Genomic DNA, 16,294 nt, shown 5'->3' on the forward strand with positions numbered 1-16,294 from the left:
TCACTCAATACAAACATAGACATCGACAACCTAGACACCCAACATAGAACATGAACACATAGAATGCACACACCCTGGCTCAACATAATGAGTCCCAGAGCCAGGGTGTGACAGTGTTCCAGAAGGAGTTTTCATCCAACTGTGTCTATTATATCACCCATTAGGAATATAAGTATTTGTAGAAGGCTTTGGATCTGTAAACAAATATAAACGTTGGAGAAATAATGGTAAATAGTCGGTTGGTTGTCTTATACAAGTCAGTCGTTTTATTAGTCAATGGCTTCTACATGAACATGTATCATTCTAACTGCACAACAAACATTTACATTTAATATACTTCATATATTTTATAATAATCCAGAATCCTCAACATTAGTACTTCAGTGTTAGTGTCAGTCAATGTTAATGTTTGAGTATGGAATGAAGACTACATATTTTATTTAAATGATGATTTGTGCAAAACTGCCAATATTTATCTCTTCCAGGCTTGGTTTATGCTTGTTGTTTTAGATAAACATTGATGGAGGGGATTTTGAAAGTTGTACAATCATGTGTGTGGATGAGGAGATGCAACAGAATATTGTCAGTTGCATTTGTGGCCAAGTTCACTATTATGTCTTTATTAATTAATGAGAATATGTATTAGTTAATTAATTATCCCAGATTAAATAAAAAGAATAACACGAGAAGGACGGAGGGGAAGCAACAATCTAAAACATAATTTATTCACACATACAACAAATGACCTATATAGCAAATTAAGGGAACACATCCAAACAGACCATTCACACAAGGTTTTTTAGGAAGGGAGTTTCCAACAAGACCCCCTGTCATTGGACATACATCTCCAGGGCGCTTTCACAGCTTGGGGGGTAGCGAGAACGAGAGAAGGACCTGGGTTCAAATTGTATTTGTTTTCTTTCAGCTGTGCTTGATTGGCTCAATCAAAACACTCAAAGGAGACTTTGAAAGATCTCAAATACTAATTTTAAACCCAGGTCTGCTGCACAGTGAAGACTTGAAACTCTTGGACCTTTAGGAGCGAATTCTAACTTCCACTTAAACCAAGTCTAAATTACAAAACAATTACTTAAGTGGAAGTTAGGTTTCACCCCTGATCAGTGAACTGAAATATTCAATTTTATTTTATTTACATGACAGAGCATTTCTCCTCTGCCTTGGCTTTCATCTCCGTCACGGTGGCCGAGGCCTTCTCCTTCAGCTGGTCCATGTCCATGTTCTGGAGGTTCTGAATGCCACCCAAGATGGAGTCCTTGTCTTCCTCCTCCGTGGCATCCTCGTCCACCATCTTAAGCAGCTCCTCGGGTACGTCCACATCGTCTCCGGCCATGGCGAGCATGTTATCATCCTGCTCGCTCTAGAAAGAGTAGCGAACAATACAGGTATTAGATTATTTTATAGCTTATAATATTATTATGAGTCAGGACATTAGCTAGTAAGACACAGATCATGTTCTCGTCCTGCTTGTGTAACGGGCGTCACGCTGCTTGCTTAGCAAGTACCGCTTTCTCCTGATTCGGGTCTCACCGAGGCTTAAACACAGGACCTCTGCCTTATTAGCACACGTGACCGCCCGCCCGAAGTGACTCGCGCCACGCGAAAAGCTAGCTATTCAGTGGCACAAGTGGGGACACTTCAGGCTGAGAAGTGAGTTTCACAGATGTACTACACACGCTCTGTAGAGGAAGATACCAATATAAAGATTCAAATAGCTGCTTGCTAGATGTTAGATTAGCTAGTGAGATATCCTACTAGCTACATTCCTCTGTATAGACCAGGGCCCGATTTCCCAAAAGCATCTTAAGGCTATGTTCATTGTTAGAACCTTCGTAGGAGTATCGTTAAATCTCTGAGCTGTTTCCCAAAACCATCGTTATTAATGTTGCACTTGAAAACGCTTGTAATCTAATGCCTGCCTCAGACCACTCGTAAAACAGCTAAGTGCTTCATTAGATGCTTTTTTGCCCTCCCCGCATCACTTTATACACAGAAGATCTCCGCTAAACATAGAATCAGTATTTACCTGTCTCTTCATGACCACCGATAACTTCACAACGAAGTTGACTACAACTACAAAGTTGCTAATGTCTTTGTAATTGTTACAAACAAGCGAAATATAAAATGAAAACCAAGATGACTGCAGTAAAAGATAAAAAGCCTACCTACAGTATAAACTATAGGCCTACAGTGCATTTGGAAAGTATTCAGACCCCTTGACTTTTTCCACATTTTGTTACGTTACAGCCTTATTCTGAAATGGATTATATCTGGGGGTTTTCTTCATCAATCTACACACAATACCCCATAATGACGAAGCAAAAACAGGTTTTTATAAATTTTTGCAAATGTATACAAAATTAGAAACTGAATATCACATTTACATAAGTATTCAGACCCTTTACTCAGTACTTTGTTGAAGCACCTTTGGCAGCGATTACAGCCTCGAGTCTTCTTTGGTATGACGCTATTTGCTTGGCACACCTGTATTTGGGGAGTTTCTCCCATTCTTCTCTACAGATCCTCTCAAGCTCTGTCAGGTTGGATGGGGAGCTTTGCTGCACAGCAATTTTCAGGTCTCTCCAGAGATGTTAGATTGGGTTCAAGTCCGGGCTCCGGCTGGGCCACTCAAAGACATTCAGAGACTTGTCCCAAAGCCACTCCTGCATTGTCTTGGCTGTGTGCTTAGGGTCATTGTCCTGTTGGAAGGTGAACCTTCATCCCAGACTGTGGTCCTAGGTGCTCTGGAGCAGGTTTTCATCAAGGATCTCTTTGTACTTTGCTCCGTTCATCTTTCCCTCAATCCTGACTAGTCTTCCAGTGCCTGCCTCTGCAAAACATCCCCACAGCATGATGCTACCACCACCATGTTTCACCATAGGGATGGTACCAGGTTTCCTCCAGATTTGACGCTTCGCATTCAGAACAAAGAGTTCAATCTTGGTTACATCAGACCAGAGAATCTTGTTTCTTTTGGCAAACTCCAAGCGGGCTGTCATGTGCCTTTTACTGAGGAGTGGCTTCCGTCTTGCCACTCTACCATAAAGGCCTGATTGGTGGAGTGCTGCAGAGATGGTTGTCCTTCTGGAAGGTTCTCCCATCTCCACAGAGGAACTCTGGAGCTCTGTCAGAGTGACCATCGGGTTCTTGGTCACCTCCCTGACCAAGGCCCTTCTCCCCCGATTGCTCAGTTTGGCTGGGCGGCCAGCTCTAGGAAGAGTCTTGGTGGTTCCAAACTTCTTCCATTTAAGAATGATGGAGGCCACTGTGTTCTTGGGGACCTTCAATGTTGCAGAAATGTTTTGGTACCCTTCCCCAGATCTGTTTCTCAACAAAAGCCTGTCTCTGAGTTCTACGGACAATTCCTTCCATGGTTTTTGCTCTGACATGCACTGTCAACTGTGGGAACTTATATAGACAGGTGTGCCTTTCCAAATCATGTTCAATCAATTGCATTTACCACAGGTGGACTCCAATCAAGTTGTAGAGACATCTCAAGGAATCAATGGAAACAGGATGCACCTGAGCTCAATTTCGAGTCTCATAGCAAAGGGTCTGAATGCTTATGTAAATAAGGTATTTCTGTTTTTTATTTGTAATACATTTTCTAAATTTTCTAAAAACCTGTTTTCACTTTGTCATTATAGAATAAGGCTGTAACGTAACAAAATGTGGAAAAAGTCAAGGGGTCTGAATACTTTCCGAATGCACTGTATACACTGAGTGTACAAAACATTATGAAATCATGCTCTTTCCATGATTGATGTCACTTGTTAAATCCAGTTCAATCAGTAGATGAAGGGGAAGAGACAGGTTAAAGAATGATTTTTAAGCCTTGAGACAATTGAGACATGGATTGTGTATGTGTGCCATTCAGAGGGTGAATGGGCAAGACAAAATATTTTAGTGCCTTTGAACAGGGTATGGTAGTAGGTCCCAGGCGCACCGGTTTGTGTCAAGAACTGCAACGCTGCTGGGTTTTTCACGCTCAACAGTTTCCTATTTGTATCAAGAATGGTCCACCACCCAATGGACATCCAGCCAACTTGACACAACTGTGGGAAGCATTGGAGTCAACATGGGCCAGCATCCCTGTGGAACGCTTTCGAGACCTTGTAGAGTCCATGCCCGACAAATTGAGGCTGTTCTGAGGGCAAGGGGGGGGGGGGGGGGGGGGGGGGGGGGGGGGGGGAGTGCAACTCAATATTAGGAAGTGTTCCTAATGTTTGGTAAATCCCAAAGTGAAACTATGAGATCAAGTTTGATATTTAAATGATATTGAAATCAATTTCATGTTTATTAAAGTGAGTTTTGTTTAGATATTTGGCTACTGTAAAATTTCCTGCCTCTATATATTTAATGATGTGTAGCCTAACATGTACAATGATGTGCCCAATCTTGATTTATAGGGTAAGCATTAGAATAAGCTGCCTCAATATTTACAGCCATAGGTGATAATATCTCTCTAGCTGCTGATCCGTCATCAGTATTGTGGAATAATTATAATGTTAAGGTAAGATTTGAATGGAGAAAGCTGACCAGAGAGCAGCGGTGCCTTTCTTTCGATCCTATCATTATTGACACATGCCTCAATGACGCACTTGGAAAATGTTCTCTCTGTGTGGTGTTTTAGGAACGCATGTTACTGTTATCTTTGGCCAGTGTAGGAAAGATACATTGTTAAAACACTCTTTAGCCTAAGTTCCATCGTTATCGGGAAACCGGATCCAGGGCTCTCCAAAACTGTTCCTGGAGAGCTACACTCCTTTAGGTTTTCGCTCCAATCCCAGTTGTATCTAACCTGATTAATCTTATGAACCAGATAGTTATTTGAATCATGTGAGTTAGATTCGGGTTGGAGTGAAAACCTACAGGACGGTAGCTCTCCAGGAACAGGGTTGGAGAGCCCTGGTATAGACCAATACAGACATGAAAATAATGTTCTCGTCTGACTCGCGCTGTTGGAGAAACAATAGACATGTTACATTAGCTAGTCAGACATCGTTAGATAGTGAGACTCCTGCTCCCTCTAAAAGACCAATGCAAACATTAGATAAGCAAGTGAGACAGACAGACATACAGCCAGTCTGAACCTACTACTTTCCTGTTTCATGTTCGCTCTGGAGAGAGAGAGAGACCAAAACAGATGTAAACTTCCTAATACACTCCTGCCTATTTAGAGGCCAACACAGGCATCAGATTAGCTAGTGAGAAACAGACATCCTACTACAACTAACAGTGCCTTCAGAAAGTATTTACACCCCTTGACTTTTTCAACATTTTGTTGTGTTACAGCCTGAATTTAAAATGAATTAAATTGAGATGTTTGTCACTGGCTTACACATAATACCCCATATTGTCAAAGTGGAATTATGTTTATTTATTTATTTTACAAATTAATTAACAATGAAAAGCTGAAATGTCTTCAGTCAATAAGTAATCAACCCCTTTGTTATGACAAGCCTAAATAAGCTAAACAAGTCGCATAATAAGTTACATGGAATCACTCTGTGTGCAATAATAGTGTTTAACATATTTTTTTTAATGACTACCTAATCTCTGTATGTGTTATACAATTATCTGTAAGATCCCTCAGTCGAGCAGTGAATTTCAAACACAGATTAAACCACAAAGACCAGGGAGGTTTACCAATACCTCACAAAGAAGGGCACCTATTGGTAGATGGTTAAAAAAAATGGTGAAGTTATTAATTACAGTGGGGAAAAAAAGTATTTAGTCAGTGTCACGATCGTCGTATCGAGTAGACCAAGGCGCAGCGTGTTGAGCGAACATACTTTATTTAATTAAAGTGCACACACGAATAACAAAACAACAAACAATACCGTGACGTCCTAAGTCTAAACACAACCAACTGGAACAAGATCCCACAAACACTAAGGGAAAACCGACAGTTTAAATATGGCTCCCAATCAGAGACAACCAGCCACAGCTGACACTCGTTGCCTCTGATTGGGAGTCGCTCAGGCCAACATAGAAATAAACAAACTAGAACTCCCAACATAGAACTTCAACACATAGAATGAACACACCCTGGCTCAACATATAGAGTCCCAGAGCCAGGGTGTGACAGTCAGCCACCAATTGTGCAAGTTCTCCCACTTAAAAAGATGAGAGAGGCCTGTAATTTTCATCATAGGTACACGTCAACTATGACAGACAAATTGAGAAAAAAATTCCAGAAAATCACATTGTAGGATCTTTAATGAATTTATTTGCAAATTATGGTAGAAAATAAGTATTTGGCCACCTACAAACAAGCAAGATTTCTGGCTCTCACAGACCTGTAACTTCTTCTTTAAGAGGCTCCTCTGTCCTCCACTCGTTACCTGTATTAATGGCACCTGTTTGAACATGTTATCAGTATAAAAGACACCTGTCCACAACCTCAAACAGTCACACTCCAAACTCCACTATGGCCAAGACCAAAGAGCTGTCAAAGGACACCAGAAACAAAATTGTAGACCTGCACCAGGCTGGGAAGACTGAATCTGCAATAGGTAAGCAGCTTGGTTTGAAGAAATCAACTGTGGGAGCAATTATTAGAAAATGGAAGACATACAAGACCACTGATAATCTCCCTCGATCTGGGGCTCCACGCAAGATCTCACCCCGTGGGGTCAAAATGATCACAAGAACGGTGAGCAAAAATCCCAGAACCACACGGGGGGACCTAGTGAATGACCTGCAGAGAGCTGGGACCAAAGTAACAAAGCCTACCATCAGTAACACACTACGCCGCCAGGGACTCAAATCCTGCAGTGACAGATGTGTCCCCCTGCTTAAGCCAGTACATGTCCAGGCCCGTCTGAAGTTTGCTAGAGTGCATTTGGATGATCCAGAAGAGGATTGGGAGAAGGTCAGATGAAACCAAAATATAACTTTTTGGTAAAAACTCAACTCGTCGTGTTTGGAGGACAAAGAATGCTGAGTTGCATCCAAAGAACACCATACCTACTGTGAAGCATGGGGGTGGAAACATCATGCTTTGGGGCTGTTTTTCTGCAAAGGGACCAGGACGACTGATCCGTGTAAAGGAAAGAATGAATGGGGCCATGTATCGTGAGATTTTGAGTGAAAACCTCCTTCCATCAGCAAGGGCATTGAAAATGAAACGTGGCTGGGTCTTTCAGCATGACAATGATCCCAAACACACCGCCCGGGCAACGAAGGAGTGGCTTCGTAAGAAGCATTTCAAGGTCCTGGAGTGGCCTAGCCAGTCTCCAGATCTCAACCCCATAGAAAATCTTTGGAGGGTGTTGAAAGTCCGTGTTGCCCAGCGACAGCCCCAAAACATCACTGCTCTAGAGGAGATCTGCATGGAGGAATGGGCCAAAAAACCAGCAACAGTGTGTGAAAACCTTGTGAAGACTTACAGAAAACGTTTGACCTGTGTCATTGCCAACAAAGGGTATATAACAAAGTATTGAGAAACTTTTGTTATTGACCAAATACTTATTTTCCACCATAATTTGCAAATAAATTCATTAAAAATCCTACAATGTGATTTTCTGGAATTCTTTTGGTCATTTTGTCTGTCATAGTTGACGTGTACCTATGATGAAAATTACAGGCCTCTCTCATCTTTTTACGTGGGAGAACTTGCACAATTGGTGGCTGACTAAATACTTTTTTCCCCCACTGTACACTGTGGATGGTGTATCAATACACCCAGTCACTACAATGACACAGAAGTCCTTCCTAACTCAGTTGCCGGAGAGGAAGGAAACCGCTCAGGGATTTCACCATGAGGCCAATGGTGACTAAAACAGGTACAGAGTTTAATGGCTGTGATAGGAAAAAACTGAGGATGGATCAACAACATTGTAGTTACTCCACAATACTAACCTAATTGACAGAGTGAAAAGAAGGAAGCTTGTACAGAATACAAATATTCCAAAACATGCATCCTGTTTACAACCATACACTAAAGTAATACTGCAAAAAATGTGGCAAAGCAAATAACGTTTTGTCCTAAATACTAAGTTTGGGGCAAATCCAATCCAACACATTACTGAGTACCACTCTCCATATTTTCAAGCATAGTGGTTGCTTCATCATGTTATGGGTATTACATTTTACATTTTAGTCATTTAGCAGACACTCTTATCCAGAGCGACTTACAGTCAGTGAGTGCATACATTTTCATACTGGCCCCCCGTGGGAAATGAACCCACAACCCTGGCGATGCAAGCGCCATGCTCTACCAACTGAGCTACAGGGGACTACTGCCCAATTGGGTATGCTGCCCAATTTTGAATTCATGCTGTAACACAAAATGTGGAATAAGTCAAGGGGTATGACTACTTTCTGAAGGCACTGTATACTCTTGTCTCCTGCTCAGCCTGTAGAGAAAAGGCATTAACAACACAGCATCAGCTAGGAATACAGAGAGACATCCTCTACTGCTACACTATTGTCTCTGTAGCAACCAACATCTCGTCCTGCATGCTTTGTAGAGACCAGACCAACACAATCAATAAATCAACCAATCAATAAATCAGTCAATGAATCTAATCAATCTAATCAACCAAATCAATCAAATCAATCAAAAACAAATTGAAAAGCCTTTTTTATGTCAGCAGTTGTTACAAAGTTATTTGAAGTACACCTGTCTCCTGCTCATTCTGTAGAGACTGACACAGATGTTAAATTAGCTAGTAACACAGACATTCTACATCCTACTACAAATACTAAGGAAGTCTCTAGGTTTTGCTCAACCTGAGGTAGAGTATCTTATGATAAGCTGTAGACCACACTATTTACCAAGAGAGTTTTCATCTATATTTTTCATAGCTGTCTATTTACCACCACAAACCAGTGCTGGCATTAAGATTGCACTGAATGAGCTGTATAAGGCCATAAGTCAACAGGAAAACGCTCATCCAGAGGCAGCGCTCCTAGTGGCCGGGGACTTTAATGCAGGGAAACTTAAATCCGTTCTACCTAATTTCGACCAGCATGTTAAATGTGCAACCAGAGGAAAATAAAACTCTAGACTACCTTTACTCCACACACAGAGACGCATACAAAGCTCTCCCTCGCCCTCCATTTGGCAAATCTGACCATAACTCTATCCTCCTGATTCCTGCTTATAAGCAAAAACTAAAGCAGGAAGCACCAGTGACTCGGTTAATAAAAAAGTGGTCAGATGACGCAGATGGTAAGCTACAGGACTGTTTTGCTAGCACAGACTGGAACATGTTCCAGGATTCTTCAGATTCTTCAGTCACTGGCTTCATCAATAAGTGCATCGATGATGTCGTCCCCACAGTGACCGTACGTACATACCCCAACCAGAAGCCATGGATTACAGGAAACATCCGCACAGAGCTAAAGGGTAGAGCTGCCGCTTTCAAGGAGTGGGACTCTAACCCGGACGCTTATAAGAAATCCCGCTATGCCCTCCGACGAACCATCAAACAGGCAAAGAGTCAATACAGGACTAAGATTGAATCGTACTACACCGGCTCTGACGCTCGTCGGATGTGGCAGGGCTTGAAAACTATTACAGACTACAAAGGGAAGCACAGCCGCGAGCTGCCCAGTGACACAAGACTTCCAGACGAGCTAAACCACTTCTATGCTCGCTTCGAGGCAAGCAACACTGAAGCATGCATGAGAGCACCAGCTGTTCTGGATGACTATGTGATCACGCTCTCCGTAGCCGATGTGAGTAAGACTTTTAAGCAGGTCAACATTCACAAGGCCGCAGGGCCAGACGGATTACCAGGACGTGTACTCCAAACATGTGCTGACCAACTGGCAAGTGTCTTCACTGACATTTTCAACATGTCCCTGACTGAGTCTGTAATACCAACATGATTCAAGCAGACCAACATAGTCCCCGTGCCCAAGGACACTAAGATAACCTGCCTAAATGACTACCGACCCGTAGCACTGAAGTCTGTAGCCATGAAGTGCTTTGAAAGGCTGGTCATGGCTCATCAACACCATTATCCCAGAAACCCTAGACCCACTCCAATTTGCATACCGCCCCAACAGATCCACAGATGATGCAATCTCTATTGCACTCCACACTGCCCTTTCCCACCTGGACAAGAGGAACACCTACGTGAGAATGCTATTCATTGACTACAGCTCAGCATTCAACAACATAGTGCCCTCAAAGCTCATCACTAAGCTAAGGATCCTGGGACTAAACACCTCCCTCTGCAACTGGATCCTGGACTTCCTGACAGGCCACCCCCAGGTAGTAAGGGTAGGTAACAACACATCTGCCACACTGATCCTCAACACAGGGGCCCCTCAGGGGTGCGTGCTCAGTCCCCTCCTGTACTCCCTGTTCACCCATGACTGCATGGCCAGGCACGACTCCAACACCATCATTAAGTTTGCCGACGACACAACAGTGGTAGGCCTGATCACCGACAACGATGAGACAGCCTATAGGGAGGAGGTCAGAGACCTGGCCGTGTGGTGCTAGGATAACTACCTCTCCATCAACGTGACCAAGACAAAGGAGATGATTGTGGACTACAGGAAAAATAAGAGGACTGAGCACACCCCCATTCTCATCGACGGGGCTGTAGTGGAACAGGTTGAGAGCTTCAAGTTCCTTGGTGTCCACATCACCAACGAACTATCATGGTCCAAACACACCAAGACAGTCATGAAGAGGGCACGACAAAGCCTATTCCCCCTCAGGAGACTGAAAAGATTTGGCATGGGTCCTCAGATCCTCAAAATATTATACAGCTGCACCATCGAGAGCATCCTGACTGGTTGCATCACCGCCTGGTATGGAAACTGCTTGGCCTCCGACCGCAAGGCACTACAGAGGGTAGTGCGTACGGCCCAGTACATCACTGGGGCCAAGCTTCCTGCCATCCAGGACCTCTATACCAGGCGGTGTCAGAGGAAGGCCCTCAAAATTGTCAAAGACTAGTCATAGACTGTTCTCTCTGCTACCGCACGGCAAGTGGTACCGGAGTGCCAAGTCTAGGTCCAAAAGACTTCTCAACAGCTTCTACCCCCAAGCCATAAGACTCCTGAACAGCTAATCATGGCTACCCAGACTATTTGCACTGCCCCCCACCCCATCTTTTTACGCTGCTGCTACTCTGTTAATTATTTATGCATAGTCACTTTAACTCTACCCACATGTACATATTACTTCAACTACCTCAACTAGCCGATGCCCCCGCACATTGACTCTGCACCGGTACCCCCCTGTATATATAGCCTCCCTACTGTTATTTTATTTTACTTCTGCTCTTTTTTTCTCAACAATTTTTTGTTGTTGTTTTATTTGACTTTTTTTATAAAAAAATAAATGTACTGTTGGTTAAGGGCTGTAAGTAAGCATTTCATTGTAATGTCTGCACCTGTTGTATTCGGCGCATGTGGCCAATAAGATTTGATTTGATTTGATTTGAAGTACACACCTGTTTCCTGCAAGGCAGGGGATGAGTGTCATTTTAACACCTCACTGGTGCACACGTCATATGGTCACCGCCTTAAGGATTCTTAGTTTGAATACACTTAATGCAATGAAGAAGAAGAAGAAGAAGAAGAAGAAGAAGAAGAAGAAGAAGAAGAAGAAGAAGAAGAAGAAGAAGAAGAAGAAGAAGAAGAAGAAGAAGAAGAAGAAGAAGAAGAAGAAGAAGAAGAGATGATTTATCTTTGGAGAGTGAAACTCCAGCAACATCAAACCTTCATTCTAGAACCTACATTCTAGACTCCAGGAAGGATTATCTGAAACCTGCGTTAGCCTTCCCGTTGGAAAGCATGACGCCTGCCTGGTGTGACGATTATAAATATATCCGCCACAGTCTTACACAACAGACTAATATCATTAGTTTGGCATGCCAGATTTGTATAGTAATTTGCATGTCATTAAATACTCTTTTTTTGTCAAGAAAGGAAATGTACAATCACATAATTTCGCCATTCATTGTCTTAATCAGTTGTACCTATTGGCTTGTACAATACCTTCAATAGAATTTAATAGAATTTAATATTCTCTTTAGACAGACAGGATGCCTCCCTCAGTGTTCCTATGATCTTACATGTCTGTAGAAGTTCTGGTGTCAGTTGGGACAGAGAGGACGAGTTGGAAATCGGATGTGCATCCCCGGTTACGTCACTGCCGTATCCGTTTGATGCCCTAACTAAACATTAACCAAATTGCCGCCCGCATTTTAAGCCCTGCCTACCCAAATGTGTGATTTGTTAGGAGAGTTGTCTGTCTGAAGAGAACCCTCCCCTGATTTTTTGTTGCTGTTGTTAATTTTAATGGTGCACTATGCAGAAATCGCTCTGCCATATCCTGTTTACTAAAATTCGAATAGTTCGCCTAATTTCAGTTTATGTGACAAAACAAGCGAGTATAGTGCAGAGAATCATTGTACCATCTAAACTGCTGTGAAATATATTTTCCATAACCAAAAATATTGTATTTTCATTTGAAGCTGGTGTACTGTACAAAACCGAAAGTAAAAGATGCAAAAACTAAACTTAAGAGCGTGAAGCATAGAAATAACACACATAGAACAGTTTTACAGCTTCCTAGACTTGCTTTCAATGAGAATGACAGATCTATAACTCCCATATCTATGTGATTTCGGTCAGGTCACCCAAAAAGTTACATATTGCAGCTTTATGTCAAAGAGAATCCGACATCCTCCCCAGACCTTGTGCCATTTCATAGCTTATGTTGCTCCAAGGTCTTGGATTTGCGAGACTAACCCCAACCTTACTTTACAGTGACCAGGGAGGTAACTACATAAGGTTGTATGGCGGCCGGGAATAGGTTCTCACCTTTGGGAGCCTGTACTTGTCTCTTAGGCACACCCGCAGAGTTGCCCTCTCAGCCTTCTTGTGTAAGAAGTCTGCGTCTCTCTCCATCCTGAAAAACAGAGAAAATGAATGATGGATTAATTGATTAATTTATTGATTAATTAATTGATATCTAGCGTGATCAGGTCATGGATAACTGTATGTATGTACAGTATGCATGTATATACTGTATGTTTGTTTACTGTGTATTCAAAGACAATAATGGTCTGGGTATTATCTTGTTTTAACCAAAGGTACATTATATTAGCGTGATCCACCAGCACTCGATCAGGATGGTCGAACGAGGCTAACATTATATAGCTACCATGCAAATACATTGTGAATCCCATACTGTAGAACAAAACCTAAAGTTTAGAGGATGCAGGGCTTTCCTGACCTTTTGTGCCATGGGTTAACCATGAGACGGGTTTAGGTAAGAAGCTAACGAGGTTCAGACTACATAATCTCACTGTTCAATCATATGCTGCTTCCATCATTTGAAATTAGAACATGGACGATGGCTGGCTGGCTGATATCATAGATTTTTGTATGATTACTGTGTTATAGGCAAATGGCTAACGTTAGTTAGCATTAGCTATTGAGAGACCTTATTGTGACAATGAGAAATTGCTTCATCATCAACAGTGCTGCTTGCTTTCTTCCTGGGTTGTTTTTAAGCCGCACACTATGGCTCCGATACAATAATTTATTAAAACAACATTTCCACTGCTTTCCTCTTGTGTCATTATTATGGCTTTACACAACTCAGACCATATCAATATGTATTGAACAATGAGATACAATGCATGGTCAAGTCATTAGTTTATTGGCATTAGGCTAAGGATCATGAGAATCCCTTTCTTGGCCATTTTGTGCCAACCTCATTGGTCGCTGTGGAAAGGGAACTGTTTACCCTAGCCAATTGAAGAGGAGGATTATTAGTTGACCAGGTTGAGGGCTAGGGCCAGACTGCGGATTAGGACAAGAAACCCAACACAGCCACAACATAACACTAACTCCTGCACTGCTCTGCTCTGTTTTGAGAGACAAAGGCCAAGACACCCAACCTAGTCACACAGCCACAGTTTAACCTTAACCCCTGCTCTGCTCTGCCCTGCTCTCACAGACATAGGCTATGTCCCAAATCTCTACCCATCTCCAGAAGAGTGCACTTCTTCACTGCCCCTTATGCATTTAAAAGCATTCAGAGCATGCCCTACTGGGCAGCAGCCACATCATATTACATAAACAAAACAAAATCGCCACCAGACAGTGAAACCAAAATCAAGAGCAGAGACTATTGTCTTTTGAGCAAAACAGTAGAGAACTCTTCCTCCTGTTTGATGTGCCTTTGAGCAAGGCACTCAACCCTAATTGCTCATGTAAATCGCTCTGGATAAGAGCGTCTGCTAAATGACTAAAATGTAAATGTGAATGACAATCATTCCTGTCTGAAACTGTGTTTATGGAGGAATAAACTTGACAGAGTGCTGAAATTATTTTAGGTAGACAGAGTTTTAATAAGATGACATTAGATCTATGATTTTTCACTTCACCATCAAAGCTCCTCCTACACCGTCGCAGTTAAATCGTCATGGGTCAAATTTGGCAGCCATTTTGAAAATTCCTCCTGGGAACTTAGTAGGATAGTAGACTATTTTGCAGATTTGTTTTACTTTATTTTAGTGTTGATCCATTTGAGTGTTAGTCAGATTCAATGTTGGTTAGACAGTTGGGCGTCAACAACATTGTTGACAACACAGCAGAGGATCAATGATCAGAGATTAATTGTGTAATGGTGGTTGTTGTTGATAGGGACTGGGGTGACTTTTGGAACACAAGAAACAAGCATGCATTTTTACAGAAAGAATATGCTCAAAACTCTAGTTTGAGTTTGGGTCTCTATTCTAACCTTGAGTGACTAAAAACCATCAAGAAAATAAATCAAATGAACTTAAATAATAATAAACTGCAACAATGGGAATAAATGTAGATACATTCAATCTTAACTAATTTAGAAAAGTAGAAAAACTCAACAAAACAATGAAATATATATTTAAAAAATAGGAAGGTGCAGAATTCCTGCATGGTGCTAGTCAAGGTCCGATGGAATAGTTGTGATGGTGTTTACATTCTGTAGGGTTAGCCAGCCATGTTTGCTGCTTTCCATGATCCAACAACAACAGCAAAACAAAATGGAGTTTCGGCAACAGGGCAGTTTACTTACTTCTCCTCCACCAACTGTTTTTGGTACTCCTCATACTCTTCACGTGTCATCCCTGCTGCTTTGGCTGGGTCGGCAGGTGCCGCCTCCGCCTCGTCCTCTCCTCCACCCATAGGATTCAAACCAGCCAGCGGGTTAGGCATCATCGTCTTGATTAGGAACATATTGCTGCCCTATAGGGGTCTGCTAGACTTGGAGATATAGATATTATATTATTGTAAATAAGACTAGTTGCTTCCCTATGGTTGCTACTGTTGGGTTGGGATTCTTAGCAGTTGGTTAAGTCCAATAGGATCCTGTGTGTCTAGCTAACCTGTCCTGCTGCTTGGATGTGTAGTGAAGGACGCAATGACGGCTAGGGAACAGACGGCAACATTTTTTTCTTTTTCGCCCGGCAGTAATCTGGATTAAACCTCACTACAGCCCCACCATACTAAGAGGCAGATGGCCTGGTTGTCCGCATTCTATTTTTATAACACACAACTTTATGGATTCATATTGATTATAGGACATGTTCAATCAATGGCAGTATTGGTGTACAGCACCATGCAGAGGTCACGGTAACATTTTGGGATTTTAAGATCCCAAAACATTCTTGTTTCTCTGTCGGTTGGTGCAGTCGTCACATACTGTATGTTGCTTCCGCCCGCCCATTGCTAGTTAATCCCATTACTTAAGAAAGGTTGGCCCCTCCCATGTGGCATATCTACCAGAGAGTTCCATTTATACCCTGCCTGAGCTGAGGGCCGATGGCTGGATGGGGTAGAGGAGTCAGATGATCAGCCTGTTTATCTAGCAGACCTGGGACTCAAGTAGTATAATTTTTTTTAAATGTAAAACTTCTGCTTGATTGAGCTTGCCTGGCACGATGGAACCCAATCAAACAGTCCCAAAAGTGCAAACCCCGCTCATCTAGCCCTACAGACAGGGTCATGCAAACACTCAAAGTATTTGAAAGGCAGATTTATCTAGCCATAGCCAATCCATTAGTCTATTTTACTGAACTATTGTTCAGCTCAGCTATGCCTGCATCCCATTCCTCAACCCTTCTGCCCTAAGTGTGCACTTCTATACTTCCCATTTCTCTACCCTTCTGCCTTAAGTGTTCACTTTTTCACTTCCTATTTCTCTATAGTTCTGTCTTAAGTATGCCCTTGCTCACCTCCCTTTATCGATTTAAAGGAAGTGAACTGGTGTAAAACCAATGCTGGAGACTAATGCTTACACCAATCC

The 16,294-nt window shown here is 42.3% G+C and overlaps 1 protein-coding gene across 1 annotated transcript; it reads right to left on the reverse strand.

The window, feature by feature from the left end:
* Positions 1 to 1,150: 1,150 nt before the first annotated feature.
* Positions 1,151 to 15,225, reverse strand: LOC311127089 (complexin-4-like; the record flags this gene model as incomplete). Its single annotated transcript, XM_084158855.1, has 3 exons — positions 1,151 to 1,378; positions 12,820 to 12,907; positions 15,065 to 15,225. The coding sequence occupies 3 exons, from the start codon at positions 15,223 to 15,225 to the stop codon at positions 1,151 to 1,153; spliced, it is 477 nt and encodes a 158-aa protein (XP_084014981.1).
* Between the last annotated feature and the right edge of the window lie 1,069 nt (positions 15,226 to 16,294).

This window comes from Coregonus lavaretus (assembly GCF_964263955.1).
Source record: "Coregonus lavaretus genome assembly, chromosome: 4".
NCBI classification, from domain to species: Eukaryota; Metazoa; Chordata; class Actinopteri; order Salmoniformes; family Salmonidae; genus Coregonus; species Coregonus lavaretus.